The 18,535-nt window shown below is 44.1% G+C and overlaps 2 protein-coding genes across 5 annotated transcripts; one reads left to right on the top strand and one right to left on the bottom strand.

Moving 5' to 3' along the window:
• LOC103391227 (moesin) lies at positions 1 to 17,200 on the bottom strand. Of its 4 annotated transcripts, none has more exons than XM_025063151.1 (14): positions 16,345 to 17,196; positions 8,873 to 8,956; positions 8,708 to 8,803; positions 7,601 to 7,723; positions 6,155 to 6,306; positions 5,967 to 6,050; positions 5,735 to 5,881; positions 4,835 to 4,931; positions 4,106 to 4,269; positions 3,844 to 3,974; positions 3,505 to 3,665; positions 2,956 to 3,048; positions 2,272 to 2,553; positions 1 to 627 (listed from the first exon to the last, which is right to left on the bottom strand). In XM_025063151.1, the coding sequence occupies exons 2-14, from the start codon at positions 8,933 to 8,935 to the stop codon at positions 463 to 465; spliced, it is 1,758 nt and encodes a 585-aa protein (XP_024918919.1). In that variant the 5' UTR covers positions 8,936 to 8,956; positions 16,345 to 17,196; the 3' UTR covers positions 1 to 462. The 4 variants fall into 4 exon arrangements, with proteins under 4 accessions (XP_024918919.1, XP_024918920.1, XP_024918921.1 ...); XM_025063152.1 differs by having other exon boundaries at positions 2,272 to 2,505; XM_025063153.1 differs by having other exon boundaries at positions 2 to 627; positions 2,272 to 2,430; positions 16,345 to 17,195.
• Positions 12,886 to 16,338, top strand: zc4h2 (zinc finger, C4H2 domain containing). The gene is made up of 3 exons (XM_008327409.3): positions 12,886 to 13,380; positions 14,057 to 14,228; positions 14,813 to 16,338. The coding sequence occupies exons 1-3, from the start codon at positions 13,328 to 13,330 to the stop codon at positions 14,987 to 14,989; spliced, it is 402 nt and encodes a 133-aa protein (XP_008325631.1). The 5' UTR covers positions 12,886 to 13,327; the 3' UTR covers positions 14,990 to 16,338.
• Positions 17,201 to 18,535: the final 1,335 nt, after the last annotated feature.

Genomic DNA, 18,535 nt, shown 5'->3' with positions numbered 1-18,535 from the left:
TGCTAGCTTCTGACGCTAGCGTCAGAAGTTGTTTGAAGTTGGAAAAATGTAACTTTTCAGGCAAGATCGTGTCACGGCTGACATGCCGTGAAAAGAGAGCGGGTCAAGAAGTGAGCAGACAAATTAAATTCTCCTGCTTCTATGGCGTCAGACATGACGAGCTTTCTTTTCCCGCCTCTATTGTGTTTGGTGTGAACGCCCCATCAGGCCCAGTATTTCGTTCAAACACTCATTACCGCAGTAACCAGATCCTCAGATCCTCAGAAATGGCTTTTCACCAGTCAGTGTAGTGTGTTTTCCGACTGCACTTCAACGTCTCATTGTCCTCACGGTAGTTTATTTAAGTAGGTCAACGACGTAGGTCTACATAACAATCATCTTGACATATTCAGTGCTCTACTACAGTACTACACCTCTACGACTACTCAGCATCCGGTCTAACAGAGTACCGAGAACAGGAGCTCACATGGACTCAAACTCATCGATGCGCTGTTTGGTGTTGCCCTGGCGAATCTGACGAAGGGTCTTGTATTTGTCGCGGCCCGCCTTCACATTCTCAGCGTGGATCAGGTCATTGGGGGTCTTCTTGCTCTCGTCCACAGCCTCAGCCAGCTCGCTGCTCAGGAACTGGGGGAGAGGCAGAGAGTGAATGAAATCCTCTCACATGACACCCTCCAGGAGACTATTCATAGAGCCGGCCTCTCACGGCAACGTTCCCTCCATCCCCGTCTGAACACACTCTATTGTGCAGAGTTATTATGTCCATTCTGTGTTCATTTCTCTGAGCAGCATCACATCTTGTTTCCGCAGCGAGCTGCGAGCTAATTTCACTCCGGTTGTTATTCTGAGGTCCCGTCAATCTGGGGGAGATTTTTTTTGAAAATTGAAATTTGTTGATTTTAATGGATACGGAGCAAAACATTCGAGTTCATCTAGCTGAAACAGGGACTAATTAAATTATCATTACATTTAAATTTATTTGAAAAAAAATTGGTATTCATGTTAGAAAGAAAAACACAATTATTATTATTATTATTATTATTATTATTATTATTATTATTATTATTATTCCAGACGTGTTTGTTCTTTTTTGTCCTGGGAGTATTTAGATTTCTCCTGCTTTGAGTTAAACCTACATTTAGTGCTATTTTTAGCAGCATGTCAGAGCTGCTAGCCTCATTTTCGTGTACTCTGTCGCAGTCTTTTGTAATGGTAACAGCAGATCATATTATTCTCTTCTGTTCTACTCCAGATGTTGAAGCTTCCGTCTGTGATCACCGTCCAGTGAAATACAGACGGGACGGTCTTCCTCCTCCTGCTCACTTTTTTTTTTACCACCGTCAGGACCAGACTCCAAGACTTGAACTCGGTGAGAAGGAAAGTCAGTTTCAGTGGAAAAGAAGAAGAACAAGTGGATCAACAGGTGTCACCCGGTACGTCACACGTTAAAGCCTTTTCTGGCTTGAGGCTGCGTCCGACTCACGATGACAGAGTGAACTGTTTGGTTCTAATCCACTGGGCTGACACTGTAACAAAGATCAGTTATGTTTTCTCCCGTGTCACGGCTGACGAACTGTCAGGCCTCGTCTGTGAGGAGGTTGCTGGTTGGCTGTACGTCGAGGGCTGTTGTCCCAGTGTCCGTTTTATTACCCTACTGGTGAACAGATGGCGTCACACCTTATTGGTGTTTAAAGTTAAATTAAGGTAATATTTCTCTGAGAAAAAAGAACATATATAAATGCACACATATATATATTTATATATAAATATGCAAATATATGTGCATATATATATAGAGTGAGAGATAAATATATATAAACATATATAAATATATGTAAACATATAAATATATATTTTATTATGTTTATTGATCGGCCCTTCCTCCACCCACAAAACACTGGAAGTTACTTTATGCTTTGAGACTGTTACTACAATTATGTGACATATATTCTTGGTACTAATTTTCATCTATATTTATATATATTTATAACTATTTTCTACAATCTATTTTTTTTTACTACTTCATTTGGACGTTTTTTTTTTTTTTTTAATTTCCGCGCTACCTTGTAAGACAGCTGCACAGCCACAGTTCTCGGCAGTAACGTACAGTGACCGTGGAAAGCATTTTGTGAGTTGTTTGTCTGCAGACCTCAAGGCTCGATGTAGCTTCAGCCGTTCTTATCTGTTGAACTTGATCTCTAACCCAAAGGGAGTGAGTCTGGGTGGAACAAACTAGAAAAAAAAAAAAAAGAAAAACCTCCTTCACCTCACCTTTAGATTCTTCTGTAACCTCTGGTTCTTCTGAGCCTCCGTCACTCTCTCCTCCTCGCTGCGATCTCGGACCGTGCCGGGCGACGTCAGCTCGGCGCTGGCTTCTGCGCTGCTCTCGTCCGTCTCGTCGTGGTCGTGCATCTGGGGGTTGACCGTGTCCTGAATGTGGACACCCATGAGTTTAGTCTTCAGCTCATCTTTGGTTCGCTCCAAATGGGCCTCAGCCATCAAAGCCTGTCGACCAACATGATTTTCACTTTGGATCTCAGAGTCTTCTCCAAACTGAAGGGAAGTCAAAAAGCGCTAAGACAAAAAAAAAAACAACAAATCTCCTGTTTGCTTCTGTCTACGTCCGTCTGTGAATTAGCTGTTTGCTTTAATGGGTGCAACAATCTCTCATACTGTGCTAGTTTTTTGTTTTTGCAGACCTTGGATAAGGACTTTAACGTCAGACACTTTTAATCACTTCCTGTCGACCTAAAAACATTGAATCTCAGCGCAGGTGAGAGCAGAGCGGCGATGACAGGAAACTTATTCCTATTTAAAAGTCGAAACAAACTCGACTGTGGTCAAAGTCTTGCCCAAGTTTTACTCCGATTTAACACTTAGTAGTGTCAGAGATTTCTCTTTGCTCATGTTTGATTCATCCTTTACCTCTCTTGTGGTTCTTTGATTAATTCTCACCCTTTGCTGCCATCTCTTTGCTTCCTCATCCTTTTTCTTCTTGGCGTCTTCCAGCTGGGAGATTTTGGAGGTAAGCTCTGCCAGCTCAGTGGCCTGTACACACACACACACACACACACACACGGGCAAACTGATGGGAAGAGAGCTGAGAGTGCTTCTGACATAACGTGAGGTCAGCGTGCTCTGTGTCTGTGTCTGTCAATCTGTGTGAGTGTGTCTATCTGGCTATCTGTTCATCTGTCTGTCTTTGCTGCCTCACCATGTATAGATAGGTAGGTAGTTAGGTAGGTAGGTAGATAGTGTTAGCTACAACAGTCCTGGTACAGACACCAGCGCTAACATTAGCTACAATTTACAAAATGTTAAAATTGTATGTAAATTATTATTTAATAACTTAAAGACAACATGAAAAAAATTTAAAAAAAAGGTGAAATGTTGATTATTTTGTTTACATTTTTTTCTACCAGGCGTGATGAAGGTGCGACTGAAACCTTACTCTCCTGAGAATTGAAAACAGTGCAAATGAAGTGCAAATGTGTTGTGGAGTACCAGGTTTTCCTGGTTCTTGATCTGGGTCTCAGACTGGTGCAGCAGGGCTGCCTTAGCTTCCACCGCCACTTCACGGTCCATCTCCAGGCGCTCAGCCTCCTCCTGAGCAATTTTCCTTTCCTTCTCTAACTCGAGAGCCCTTCGAGTCTGCTCCTCCAGCTCTGAAATACACAGCACATGTACATGTACACACACACACGTGGCCACGCCAACTAAGACAGAGTCTAAAATTGATTCTGTATCAAAGATAAACCCAGACAAGTTCTCATTCTTTTTTAGCACCGAACAGAAAAAAGGAGCTGGAGTCAAGAAACATTTGTATTCAAAAAATTATCAGACCATCTTGAGCTCTTTTTGTCTGTTCTTCAATCTGTCTCAATCTCTCCATCAGCTCCATGGTCTCACGGGCAATCTTCTCTGTTTCCTTTTCAGCATTTTCTCGCTTTTTTTTCTCACTCTCGAGCAGAGCCCTGACAGGAGAATTGTGCATAAATTCACATTTAAAAAAAAAAAAAATCTATCGCCTCACAGTTCTCTCCCGGAGCAGAAAGAACAGACTGTAAACTGGTAAGAAAGCCTACGTTACGTCCTCCGTCCTCACCTCTCCATCTGCCTCTTGTTCTTCTCCTGTTTGGCCTGGGCCTTCATCTGCTGCACCTCGATGGTGTCGGGTTTACGTCTGCGCATGTACAGGTCGTGGTTCCCCATACACAACGCCAGGATACGCTTGTTAATGCGAAGTCGAGGGACGTAGAAAACGAAATCCTGCAACGCAGAAACCACAGGCGGTGATTTTCCTCAGGTTTTCGTGGCCCACGATCAACATCTGGTTCACGTTAAAGCTCAGGCTCCAACCTCCTCAGAAATAGTCGAGATATGGAGGTAATATTTTTCTTCCCTGAACTTTTGGATGTTTTTCTTCAAATTCTGTGCCTACTGAGAATCTAGTCAAAAAGTTCTAAGACACACTTTACGAAAGTGGTTTTCTTTACGTTTCCGTAAAGAAAGAAAATGGAAATTTTGTTGGCGAACAAAATAACACCTACTGCAGTATGTATGTGAGGTAAATACTGGGGGGGTAAATATTGTTTTTTACTACATTGGCCGGTGTATGTTAGTACTGTTTATTCGACAAACAAAACCCCATCTTGACTGAAAATATTAAACAAAAAAAAAATCCCAAACCTCATGGTCAAAGTAAATTTCCCCTAAAATTACCTACGAGCAGAAAAGTTTTGTTCTGTGTTTTTGTGATGTTATGCTTCATAAAAATGTGGACCTGCTGCAGATAAGGTTCAGCAAGAAGTACTAATAACTATGTAATGAGTACCGGAGCCTTCTTGTCGATCGGCTTGATGACAAACTTCTTGTCATTGAAGGAAACATTTCTGATCTCGCTCCAGGGGAAGCCGATCTTCGGGGTCATCCTGGAAAAGAATGTGGGTTGAGTGTTATTGATGATTTAGTAAATAAAAAAAAAAAAGTATGTATTTATCATATTGATGATTTAGTAAATAAAAAAAAAGGTATGTATTTATCAATATATGTATATATATATTTATATATGTATATTTACGTATGTATTGTTTATATATAGTGTGAATATATGTATATAATTATATATGTATGTGTATATATACAATATGAATATATGTATATATTTACATATGTATGTGTGTATATACAGTATGAATATATGTATATATATATACACATATATGTATGTGTATATATACATACTGAATGTATATATACAGTATATGTATTTATATATGTATGTGTATATATGAAGTATGAATATATATATTTATATATATTCTGTATATATTTATATGTGTGTATATATATATACACAAATATATATGTAAATATATATGTATAAATATATATGGACATTCAAGCTGTACAAATGACTTCTTATAAATATATATGGACATTCAAGCTGTCCTTTTCAGAGTCTCTGCTCAGACTTCCACAGCGCCATCACTGGTAAATGAAGTGGTAATGCCACAGGTCACCAACTTTAACCAGATCTGGTTTCTTTTCTGTGCCAGTCTGATTGGACATTTTTAAGGTGAGATCAGTGTGTGTCTGGAGACAAACCTCCAGGCCAACAGTACTACGGTGACTACTGACTGTACGTGGAGACGACAGTTAACCACGGTAACAACAGCCGTCCTCGCCAGGCACCAGGTCAGCGGTTCAAATCCGCCCAAGAACCTCCACCTACTTGTCTTTCTTCTCGTAGATATTGAGGCCCAGAGCGTCCACCCCCAGCCACAGCTCGGATCCTTTTTTGTTCTTGATGCTGAAATAGTTGACCCCGTACATCTCCAGATCCTGGGCGATCTTCAGATACTCCACCATGGCATCTTCTCTGTGGTGAGGAGTAAATTAATGAGCTTCACAAAGAAGGTGGTCGGCCAAGAAAGAATAAATAAGTAAAAATAAGACTGCAGTACCTCAGCAGTCCCTTGTGTTCTTGGTGCCACACTTGAATTCTTTCCTCCCACTGATTCTTATTCAGATGGTGCTGCTCCAAAACCCTGGGTTTATCAGTGGAAGGGACACATCAGTTAGAGTTCTGATGACAGAAAGTGGCATCAACGTGACCTCTGGTTAGCACTAATATGCGCCGGAGTCTCTCTACCTCTGCGGCAGCAGCTTCTCTTTGGTCAGGTACCCGGGTACGTGATAGTCCTTCCTGTAGTCTCCGTGTTTGACCTGCACTGTGTACGAGGCCAGGAGAACCGCGGTCTCCGGTGGACAGTAAATGTCGTCGTTTAGGATGCTCTCTTTCACCTTCGTGAAACACAGACAAACACACTGTCAGCTGTGAAACACTATGACATCATCAGAGAAAACTTCAACATTAATAACTTTACTGCAGTAACTTCAACGTTTTAGTATCACAGCCAGTGGGACTGTCAGTGTAGTACACCAAGGTCAGACTATAGTACTCTACAGCAGGGGTCCCCAACCCCTGGTCCGGGGACTCATGCTGGTCCGTAGGTCATTTGGACACTGTGAAAAAATGTACTTCAGTTTCACTAATTTACTTCAACATTCCAAAAAAATCCAGTCATATCCCTTTACTGTTTTCATTCAAAGATAATCTGTTAATGTTTCAAAACAACAGGTCAAAGGTCATTCAGACTCTGATACTAACGACATACTACTACTAATGATCCTTCAACGATGGCGTGGTTTAACCGGTCCGCAGTAACGGCTGGTACCGGCCGACCGGCCCATGGTACAAAGCAGGTTGGGGTCCACTGGTCCACAGTACTGTCACCTGTACCAGTTCACCAGTTTAGTAGCTGTAGTTACTGGTTACTTTTTAGTTAGAGATTTGACACAGTTAAAAAAAGAAAAGGAAAATAAGTGGCTTCTTCAAAAACAACACTGTTAAAAAATTCACTCCAGATGTTTTTAATCTTCAAAGTTGATTGAGGTCTGGTTAAAAAAACCCCATAAAACCAGTATTTACTAAACTGAGCGCAGGGGAAAGTTCATCTGCCTAAGGATTATTACATCTGTCATTTGTGCACCAGGATCCATATGCATGTAATCCCTGATGTCAGACCCCAGAGGGATTAATGAGATCTGCGTGAGTCGTCGTGAAACCCCCACCGGTCGTTAGGACCGGTTTGGCGTCTTGTTTTGATCGAGATCTTATTATTCGCCGCTTCAGTTCGCCGTTCTTTAATAAGACAAAGTTACTTTCACAACAACAACAACATGTAGTCGGTCACCACATGGTCCACTTCACCGTTCAGTTTCACAGAGTGGTTCGTTCACATGGTGTCAGGAAGTCAGAAATGGTTTCATTTATTTTATATATATTTTTAAAATTTATTCTAATTATTTTTTGTTTCATTTTATTATTATTATTATTATTTATTCATTTATTTATTATTATTATTGTATTTTTTATATTTTTTTATTTTTTACAATTGTTTTTATTATTCTTTATTTTTTATTTTATTATTATTGTTTTCTATTTATTTATTTATTTATTATTATTGTTATTTTTTATAAATTTTTTAAATGTATTATTAAGTGTTTTACGTGGTGTCTGCACATCAGCACCAACCTGCAGGAAGAAGAGGCGCTGCGTCGTCTCCTGGATCAGTTCTTCTGCCACATCCTCAGGGTAAAACTTGGCCCTGAACTTGATCAACAAAGGGTTGTCCCTTTTCACATCTTGCGCAGTCACCTGGGATCGGCAGCCGATAGCAGTGGGATGCAGGAATGAAGAAGTAAGAAACTAATTAGCCTCAATGGGGTGACACATTAGCATTAGTTAAACTCAAATCGTGATGGCGTCTTCATTTATATCCCGGTGTCGGGGGAGTCGGGGGGGGGAGTCGAGGGAGGCGGGGGAGGCGGGGGGGGCGGGGGGGGCGGGGGGGGCGGGGGGGTCGGGGGAGTCGGGGGGTTCGGGGGATTCGAGGGAGTCGAGGGAGTTGGGGGAGTCGGGGGAGTCGGGGCAGTCGAGGGAGTCGGGGTAGTCGCGGGCGTCGAGGGAGTCGAGGGAGGCGAGGGGGGCGGGGGGGGCGGGGGGGTCGGGGGAGTCGGGGCAGTCGGGGAAGTCGAGGGAGACGAGGGAGTCGGGGGAGTCGGGGGGGGCGAGGGGGGCGGGGGGAGTCGGGGGGTTCGGGGGATTCGAGGGAGTCGAGGGAGGCGAGGGGGGCGGGGGGGGCGGGGGGGTCGGGGGAGTCGGGGGAGGCGGGGCAGTCGAGGGAGTCGGGGGAGTCGGGGGAGTCGGGGCAGTCGAGGGAGTCGGGGGAGTCGGGGCAGTCGGGGAAGTCGAGGGAGACGAGGGAGGCGGGGGAGGCGGGGGGGGCGGGGGGGGCGAGGGGGGCGGGGGGGGCGGGGGGGGCGGGGGGGTCGGGGGAGTCGGGGCAGTCGGGGGAGTCGAGGGAGTCGGGGGAGTCGGGGCAGTCGGGGAAGTCGAGGGAGACGAGGGAGGCGGGGGGGGCGGGGGGGTCGGGGGAGTCGGGGGAGTCGAGGGAGGCGGGGGAGGCGGGGGGGGCGGGGGGGTCGGGGGAGTCGGGGGGTTCGGGGGATTCGAGGGAGTCGAGGGAGTTGGGGGAGTCGGGGGAGTCGGGGGAGTCGGGGCAGTCGGGGAAGTCGAGGGAGACGAGGGAGTCGGGGGAGTCGGGGGAGTCGGGCTCGCTCGCAAACTTCTGCTGCTCACCCTTTTGTTCAGCTTGAGCCACGTGGAGAAGCCTTTACTGTCTTGGTACTGGAGGCCAAAGAACCAGGTCTCCCTCAGGCCGATGGTCTTCACGATCTGCAACGAAGAAACACATGGTCATAACTCTGGCCCCAAAGCCGTGGTTCGTGCTGCAGCAGAGTGTACCTGGTCAAAGAGCTGTTTGCCCGTGGTGCTGGGCAGGATGGCAAACTCCAGCTCAGCGTCCATGGTCGTAACTCGAACATTTATCTAGCAGAGAAGACAGGTGGCGTCAGAAACATGAGGAGGTCAAAGGAAGGTGCTGCTCAATGGTCTGTGTCAGACAGAGAGGAGGAGGAGGAGGAGGAGGAGGAGGAGGAGGAGGAGGAGCAGTTTAATGATAGCTGTGTTTGTTCCTTAAATCAATGCTAGGCTTCGTCTTTGACAACAAAATGACCAAAAAGAGTTGTCCTTACATTCTTCTGTTCAACCAGCAGCATCCAATCACAAGAGGTGGGTGGGGACTACAATCACAAAATTAAGCCCACAGTATATTTTAGACTTGACCAAAGACACAAAGGGTTAACGACATCAAACAGTCATCAGTTCAAAGCTAATGCCGCGTGACACAATCATCAAAGTATAACACGACAGACTTGGACATTCTTTTGGCACGGATTTTTGAAATCCAAAAAAAAAAAAAGAAAAAAGAGAAGAAAAACTTCCTGGTTTCTCCTGAGATTCTCTTAGATTGAGCAAGGCAGCGCTCCACAGATAACTGTGATACTGACGTTCATTATTTTTTTTTACTGCCGTTCTGCGAGTCTGGCTGAACACACTGGTGAGGTAATGACAGAATTCTAAATAATTTGTTTGAGCAGAAACGTAATGACACAACATTCAGAAAGTACAACCGTTACTGAGTCAGTGGTCTTCAACAGGTGGCCCGGGGCCCCTCGGTGGACATAAAATTTGCATTAAAAAAAAAAAAAGACTTTTGTATGTTTGAATTGGAACATAGCCTCAATGCTAAAGATAATGCGTATAGTTACCAGTACCATCTGAGTTACCATTCCAATAGTTCTGGTTGTAATTACGACAGACGAGCAGTTTCTGTCAGTCCTGTCAGAGTCGCAGCAGGTTGGTACATGTCAATCAGAGCAGACTACACTGCCCTGGAGGCAGCAATTCAAACGGCGCAGGCTCAAAATCACCAGGAATGAAAAGAAGAAAATAAAGCATCAGAGATAAAGAGATACTTACAGTTGACATTTGTATTTTCTGATGTGCCGTAGAAATACTTGTTGGGAGAACAGCACTCGTCCGAGCCTTTTCTCGGCACAGTCATATGAAACTGCTTGCAATTCTTACCGGGATTATACAGCACGAGAACGGAGCATTGTATTGTTCCCTCGTAATTCTCCCTTAGTTAATCCAGAGGCGGCCGGGAGGCCGGGGGGGCGAAGGGGAACGCCACACTTTTTTAAACAGCTCACCTCCATTTTCTCTTTTTTCACCACTTAATATAAACAAGTATCAAATAAATGTCGTTCAGCCAGATCGCTGACGGCGTTTACAGTAAGTCATCAGCTGCTGACGCTCCAGTAGCAGCGAAGGTGTCAACTCCTTCTGCTATTTTATTAATCCTTGTTGCTAATGTTCTGAGGAACATTTGGTGTTGGCAAACGTCTGAGGTTGGTGGGAATCCACCGTTGGTTGCGGGTCTGAAGTCGACTGTTAATAACGCCAGACTGAGGTCCTGTCATCACAGGTCGCCGTGCTACAATTTCTAGACGGTTTAGTCTAAAATATAAACTTTATGGTGCTTAAAAAAACTTATTTTTGGTAATGACATCTTATTTATTCATCCAGTGAATCATAGACTGACAAATGTTCACTGTTGGACTCACATTTAAGTATTGAGTAAACAATTAGACAAATCCATTAGTTTGGAGTGGTGGTGGCGCTGTGGGATGGGAGGGGCGGGGGCTGAAACTGGTGACATTTACTATGGCACTTATTATGATTTTGGACTTGTTTCTGTTCAATAGGCCATTGGTATAATGTGTTTACTTATTCACTGAGCAACAACTGAATTCATAAACTGACAAAAATTGCCAAAAAAATAAAAGTTTAAAAATGTCACTCGGACACAAACAGTTCAGAGCCTGGAACTAGAAATGGACAACGTTAGTCTATATGTTTATTTTCCTTGTTTTTTTACTACTAATATTAGGGATTTCCGATATTAACTTTTTTCCAATATCGGATATGCCGATGTTGACCAAACACTTAATTTTCGATTGTGATATCAATCGATACGGATATAAGCAGCTGTTTGCCCCCAAAACTGAGGTAAACGTCTCAGGAAATTTGACAAAACCTTTTTGTATTTCTAATGTTAGCACAGATTATCGGAGGAAAAACTGATAACGATTGTACCAATACATAAACAATATTTGGTTTTTTTTTTTGTATTTCTAACACAAACCGCTTAAAGTAAGCATTAATAGTTAGAATTGTAAAAACATCCAAAAAACAACAACCATTACCCATGGATAAGGTTAAAAAATTGGACAAAGGGTTGGTTAAAAATGGGTAAAAATATAATACTGTCCAGAGGAAGCCAAACAAATTTAGAAAAGGTGAAAGGAGACCGCTACCAGAGCTATCGATGAGCTAAGGGTTAGCTAAAATAAACAAGATGTTGTCATCAACAAATAAGTAACATCGTCGAAATATTGAAATAAGAATTTGACAAAAATCAAGAAATATCAAAGACAGCCAGACAGTAACGGGTGTGGAGACAGCAGACCTGTGAGGTCACGTAGAAACACAGCATTAGCTGCAAAGAAGCTCATTTACAGTTGAGCTCTCGCGCTAAAAATCACACACTGAAGTTACGCTCCCGGAGCAGGAGATCATACAAATAATTTGAACACTCTGCAGCGTTTGTGTTACCCCCCGAAGTACACCTGCGAGTACTACCAAAAAAACACAGAGAAGGCAGAAAATCTGGCAGGTTTAAAAGACTCAAGAGAGACGTTAGCGTCTGATATCAAAGTGTCAGAGAAGAGAGTCACCAGAGCGAAGAGGAGGAGGAGGAGGAAGGAGGAGCGGGCGGCAAGACGGCAGAGCAGGGAAGAAAACCTTCACCTGCCCCCCCCGCTGTGGGATCAATAACATTTAATCTAATCTCTAATCTGAGAGAGATTAGATTAAATGTCAGACTGGAGTATGTTAAGGACAACGTTAGAAAACACGGAGCGTGAAAAAGGCGAATAGTTTGGTCCAACAGTAAATGGCCACAGGGATGTGAGATATTTTGGAAATGAAGAGGAAAAACCAAAGCACCCAGAGGACCGCGTCCCTGCAGTGAAACACGGAGGAGGAGGTGACGATTCACCCAGTCCAGAGCTACAAATCTCCTCCGGCGAAAGAAAGTAAAAAGCAAAAATAATAGCTGAAAAATTCTCAAGTCAAATCTAAAATGTAACTGGATCTCAGTCAACATGTAATCAAGTGGAGCAGAACTGTAACCTGGAGGCCAGGGTGGAGGGGGCGCCGAGTTTCACTGAGCAAATGTTAGAATCTGTTGGTCTTCACGTTAACAATTGGTGCTTTATATACCAGTAATTCATCAAATATTAGTAATAATATACTAATATAGTTCATATAAACCACTGGGTTTTCCTAAAATGCTCCTGCAGGGAGAGTAATTGAGTAATAATAAAGTATTTTTATCCGTTTTCTTTCTTTTTCTTCTTTTTTTCTTTTTTGGTAAGTGATGGTGCTTTTGAAAACCACGGAAGAACATTTTTTAACTGTAGAACATTTGGTTCATGCTGTTGAGGCTCTGATGTCGAACTTGATTCATTGTCGTTTGGGAACGCTCGCTGTATCGCGGTTCGGCAGTCCCGCCCTCAGTGCATCGCGGGTTTTTGCAGTAGATATAAACATAATAAAAAAAATTAAAATAAATTTCCAATAATTTCATCATTTTTGCGGTAAAATAAGCATCTTTTAGCCTAAGAAGAAAAATAGTAAAAAAATACATTTTGTAACATATACATACAGGGTATTGCAAGAAATAACCTGTACGTACGGGTAGACGAAATTTGTGAAAGTTTTGTTAAGTTTTTTTTGTGTGGCATATTTCACGGTTAATATATACGTAAATAATATAATAACTATCGCGTCTCTACTTCGCGGTTTTTGGCCGTGCGATCTGGGAACGTTTTCTATGTGAAGTTTGGACATTTGGGAATTCTCTGCTGAGGTGGGATAAAGAAGGATTCAATGTTGTTGTTGTTGTTGTTGTTGTTGTTGTTGTTCCAGCAGATAAAGTCACCGTTGACGTGTGAGGACGTCTGATCGACGTTGATCTATAATTCATGCGGTTAATCAGTCCGTGTCAGAGTGAAGCCGTTTCCATCACACAACTGAACGCCCTGTATTATTTACCAGTGCAGCCACTCGCTCTTTACACCCTACCCTCTGGTTAACACAGCCAGGCTCGTGCTCGTATGCGCGTTCACGTGTGCTATTGTGTTTTTATCATCAGGGAGAAAAAGAGAGCACCGCGGCCGATCCTGTTGATCCAAGCAGCCCCGGTAAGAGACACGCAGCCCCCGCTGGACCATGGGAGACGAACAGGAAATCATGTGCAAACTGGAGAACATTCTGGAAATCAGGTGAGACTTCAAAAATAATCTCAAAATGTGTTTTGTTTCATTATTTTTAATTGTGAAGGTTATGTTAGCCGCCGCTAGCCTCGGCTTCGCTTTTGTTAGGCAGCTAACTGAGCTAACGTTAGCTCCGCTAAACCCCCTTTCTTTTATAGGGTTTTTTTCCTTTTCTTTCTCCCTGCTATTGTATTTTTCCGTTAGCCGATCTGTGGCTGCTTTGCCAGACACATGCTACGGGTTAACTAGGAGAGAGATTAACACACGTTTGATTCAACCGAGCAGCAGGTTCTGATCACTCGGGCTCTGCCGATCCAGATGCGTGTCAACAGAACGCCAGATGTGCGCTGCTAATAACTGCTGTGGCTGCAGCTAGCTGCAGCCACAGCGGTGGGCTGTCATTAACGCTGTTAGCGCTGGAGACAAGACTAGTCTGGGTTAAACCTCAGTGTCTCTGCAACAGCTATTAATAACAGGGTAACAGATGACGTAGGAGGGCACATGAAAGCGCAACACCTGCTGGGTAAATAACTGCACTAAAACGGGTTTTTTGTTGTTGTTGTTTTTTTTAAAAGTGTGTTAGTGAGAAACAGCTCTGTGTGTAAATATCTTTGTTTATCAGTGTTGGAGAAACAGTCTGACAGCTGCTGCTGTTGTTGTCGTTTTTCTCCGCCGCTGTCTGCAGGAACAAGACCATCCAGATGCAAAAGATAAAGTCGCGTTTGAAGATCGAGTTTGAGGCTCTGGAGTCGGAGGAGAAGCATCTCAAGGAGTACAAACAGGAAATGGATCTGCTGCTGCAGGAGAAGATGGCACACGTGGAGGAGCTGCGGCTCATCCACGCAGACATCAATGTGGTGAGTGAGAAAAAGGAGCGGGAAAGAAGTTCATCTGAACCGTAGGCTGAGACGGGGACGAGGTGGAGAGTTGACTGACGACGGGGCGCGCAGCGTGGGAGTGGTTTACCTGGCCTTACTGTGAGAAGATTGACAGTTCGATCCCCGGTGTTAACGGATGGTCTTTCTGTTTGAAAGTTTGAATTTGCTGCGACTGTTCCAGGGAGGATTAGGTTAACTGTTCCCCCTAAATGGATCACAGGTGTGAGTGTGAGTGTGAATGTGAGTGGTGGGTCGTGACCTGGTGATGGACTGGAGAAGTGTCCAGTGTGAACTGGTAAGTTTTTTGCCAAAAAAAGAGAGAAAAACTCCATACAGAAAGACCATCGACAACTGGAGACTTGAAACGTCGATCTTCTTGCTGTAAGGCAAGAACACCGACCACTGAGACACCTGTCCACCACCTATAATTAGATAATTATTTTTACAAACCCCGCACGACCGACTTTAGGCTGGTTGACATTAGATATGGTCCAATAAAGAAACAGCTGGTCACGATAATCTGACGTTCCACGACACGTCTCACTCTTCATCTTCTTCTTCAGATGGAAAGCACGATAAAGCAGTCGGAAAACGACCTGAACAAACTGCTGGAAACGACCCGTCGTCTGCACGACGAGTACAAGCCCCTGAAGGAGCACGTGGACGCCCTGAGGATGGCCCTCGGTCTGCACAGACTTCCTAACCTCAACGAGGAAGAGGAGAAACTCTCCCTGGAGTAAGTCTTCACTCACACACACACACTCACACACGACCAAACCCAGGCAGAAACCAAAGACTTTTTTTTAACCTGCACTGATGTAGATATTTTTTTCCCCCTTGTGAATCTTTTTGTAGCCTCTTTCCTGTCAGGAAATCTGAAACTAATCTGTGATAAAGTGTCAATATCGGTTCAGTGTCCAGGATTTTTTAGGCCGGTGTAATTTTCAGCCATCACAGTGTAAATAAATGAATGATGAGTAAATATTAGATGATGGTGTTTCACACCCAGCTCGCTCCCATACGCCACGCCACGCCCTGCCCCCCCCCCCCAACCGCCACCCGCCAATTTTCTGTGGTCCGCTTCTCTAACGATATGGAAGCCCACTTGACTTTCCACAGCCATGTAGATATGAGGGTCCACACGGGGACACCAGACCAGGTCTGCTCTCGATATGTGTGGGACATCTGTCAAAGGTCCAAGAATTTCAGCTGCGGTGAATAAATGAACTGTTAGTGAAAATAATTATGCGTCAGGAATGTTAGTGAACAGGAATCAAATCCCGACAGCAACCCAGTCTGATGACCGCTGGGAATGTGAGCCGTCTACACCCTTAGGCCGTCTAGCTAAACAAAAAAATGGGTCCGTGGCCAGGCGTGATTGTGTTGCCCGACGGTTTTCAGCGAGATGAGAAATGTTCTGTTTTAGAACCCACTCGCTGGGAATCCGACGCGTCAGTGATTTGTCTGGCTCGGTGTGGAGTCGTTTACAAAACTGTTAGATTAACAACCTATTTGTGTCGCCTATATGTTAATATTTAGTTTGGATGTTTAAAAAAAAAAACACTTTATTTTTATAATCATATTTATGAAATACATTAAATCACACCACATAAATATGGCAGGTGGCGCTGATCCGAGGCGGTAATGGAATATTTGATAACATGCACAACTGTCAGTCATAGATATGTGTGTTATGGCTGAGTGACTGCAACAACAGCTGACATTTAAATGTCCCTGATTGGACAACTATTTCACAATCACAGCACCTATCGCTGACCGTCGTCCACGTCCACGGCATTCGCACATGCTAGGTGTCCCGTGGTGGTCTTAGACTTTCTAGGATCTAGCAGCAAAAGGTCAGGGGTCATCGTTAGTCCTGCTGTCACTCACATAACAAGTTTATTTCCCCGGTGAATTAAATTAAACCAACGATGTGGTGGAATCATGAAAACCGATCAGTCGCCACTTCCTCGGAATAAAAGTGAACTGTACCTGAAATAATAAACATCCTAACGTGTCTCAGTCCACCAGGCGGCGCTCTGTTTATCCATAAACAACATCTAATGTTATCACAGTCCAAAGGTGTCTCACTCACCGGCCGTCTCTTCTGAAGTCGGCTTCATTTTGGTGATGTGGATGTCCCGCCTTTTCCTGGTCAGTGTGTCGTCTGTGGTAAAGGACATAAATGGAAGTTGTTGAGAAAGAACAGTGGACGGTCATGTGACGTGATGTCATTACAATGTTATGTTTATATATAATTAGCTTATGACATACATTTACTAGTCATTATATAAATGGTGTGTCAACATTTCCAAAACTAAACCGACTTCAGCAGAGAAGTCGGTTTACGTCTTTAGTTAAATCCAGTCCAAAATCACCAACGTTTGTCGAACGACTTCTGATGGTGATCTCAGCAAAAACAGGACGTTTTTAGAAATCGTGTAATCATTAACCTCTCCTAATGACCCGAGTGCATCATAAATGAGGGGCCGTTGCTTGGATTGGGGCTGCAGCCACCGAGAGACGAGCTGCACAAACACAGTCCGCCTGCGTCAGCGTCACGTCTCGGGGAGACGCCGTTTGCCAAGTCATCGTCCGTTTTTATCACATTAGCGGTTGAGCAACGAGGTATCAGAACCTGGCGGTTATTATTAATAATAAATCCAAAAAAAAAAAAAATGAATGTCTCGTGTTTCCAGACTGTGAGCTGTGGAAACACACACACAGAGACAGCATTGTCAGGCAAACAGCTACGACACGACCCAAGAACAAACAGAGGCTAACGGTCAGCGTGGTTGTTACACAGTTGTTACAGTCAGAGAGGAACGCAGCTGATGTCACATGTTAGCGTCTTCTCCGTGTCCAGAGACAGCTGTGATGACAGGCGGTCACGGTGAGCTGGAGGTCTTTAATCAGAAGTCCCCACATTTATCTGAGAAGGTTATGGATATGTTTAGATGTTGATGGAGGGCTGGTATATTATTAATAATAAATCCACCGCACAAACACACACACAGACACACACACACACACACACACAGACACGGTGAAGTCATGTTTACTTCACCGTGTCTGTTGTCTGTTTGTCTTCACCGTCTGTAATGATTAACCAAGAGAGATGTGTGACATCACGGCAACATCAGCTTCGTCAGAGTCTTCACAGGCCTGAGCGTCAGCTCCGAGGTCGGATCACAGGGGCGGTCTGGGTGGAGCAGAGATACGGATGGAGAGGTTAGGTGTTGGACGAAGGATGTTGAACTTCTTTCGCTTCATCGTCGTTGAATTTGAATTCTGTCCGAGGCCGTCGCTCTTGTTGTGATCGATTTGATTTATTTTTCCAAAAAAAAGTACAGTGTTGTGGCAGTCGTCGGTTCAGTGGAACAATCAAAGTAACAGTAACAGTGTGGGTGTGAGTCGACGGTTGTAGGTCATAACAATCTGGGCCGACTGCCTGCTGCTGTCACCTTTGATCACACGCTCGGATCAGAGCGCTCAGATGTCAGACGTGAACGCCGGCCCGGCTTACCTTTGTCACCAGCTCGTCACGTTAGTGGCTGAAGCTGGTTTAAAAAACGCAGCACGGTGCTGAGATAAAGAAAAAAAAAAACAACAAAGTGGTGAGAGGAAAACTGAAGTATAATGCTCTTTGTTGATTTTCTTTTTTTCTTTTTGGACAATCAGTTTGATTTTGTACTGTTCTTGGAGTGGGAGACGATCCGACCGCACTGGCTTCCACTCCGACGCCAGCTCCAAAGTGTTTGGTTAGTCGTCTCCACTCGTCCCCGTTCTACTACTGCGACTCATTAGAATATTTCTGTGGCAAATTGAAAATGTCTCGACAAAAAGGAGTTGTGAGGAGTGCTGTCCAATCACGTCGCCCGCTGACAGCATTGTTGGCAGGCGGCTCCTCACGTTGGCTTTGTGTTGTGTGGAAGTTTAGATGATGAGTTCATTTCTGGCCAGGTGGTTTTCTTCAACTTTTTTTGTCCTCAGTGGTGGTGAGTGGTGTGTTTTTTTTTCTTCAGGACGTGGTGTCATGGTGTTTCGCTGTTATCGCTGCTGGTTCTCCTCAGATTTTCTCTGCAGACGGGAGCCATCAGAGGCAGAAAAGGATTTTTGATTACGTCTCACGGGAGGCTAAAACTATCAGTCTGTCATTCCGCTGCTAGCCAGTAATTCTTCAGTCATTTAACCTAATAGTAATAGTGCCTTCTGTGATTGTGTTACAAGGTGTGATGGAACAGTTTGGGAGAAAATGAAGTCACAGCTCACGGGCCTGTGGAGTG

Source organism: Cynoglossus semilaevis, chromosome 15 (assembly GCF_000523025.1).
Source record: "Cynoglossus semilaevis isolate Cse_v1.0 chromosome 15, Cse_v1.0, whole genome shotgun sequence".
Classification (NCBI taxonomy): Eukaryota; Metazoa; Chordata; class Actinopteri; order Pleuronectiformes; family Cynoglossidae; genus Cynoglossus; species Cynoglossus semilaevis.
The sequence above is the reverse complement of the archived record's forward strand: the minus strand, read 5'-3'. Positions and strand labels throughout refer to the sequence as shown.

Coding starts and splice junctions, on each gene's coding strand:
- LOC103391227 (XM_025063151.1), bottom strand. CDS start 8,935: ATGGACGCTGAGCTGGAGTTTGCCATCCTGCCCAGCACCACGGGCAAA. Junction 6,307..7,600: donor AGCGCCTCTTCTTCCTGCAG/GTTGGTGCTGAT, acceptor TGTTTCACGAAG/GTGAAAGAGAGCATCCTAAA. Junction 3,666..3,843: donor GACAAAAAGAGCTCAAGATG/GTCTGATAATTT, acceptor TGTGTATTTCAG/AGCTGGAGGAGCAGACTCGA.
- zc4h2 (XM_008327409.3), top strand. CDS start 13,328: ATGGGAGACGAACAGGAAATCATGTGCAAACTGGAGAACATTCTGGAA. Junction 13,381..14,056: donor GAGAACATTCTGGAAATCAG/GTGAGACTTCAA, acceptor CGCTGTCTGCAG/GAACAAGACCATCCAGATGC. Junction 14,229..14,812: donor TCCACGCAGACATCAATGTG/GTGAGTGAGAAA, acceptor CTTCTTCTTCAG/ATGGAAAGCACGATAAAGCA.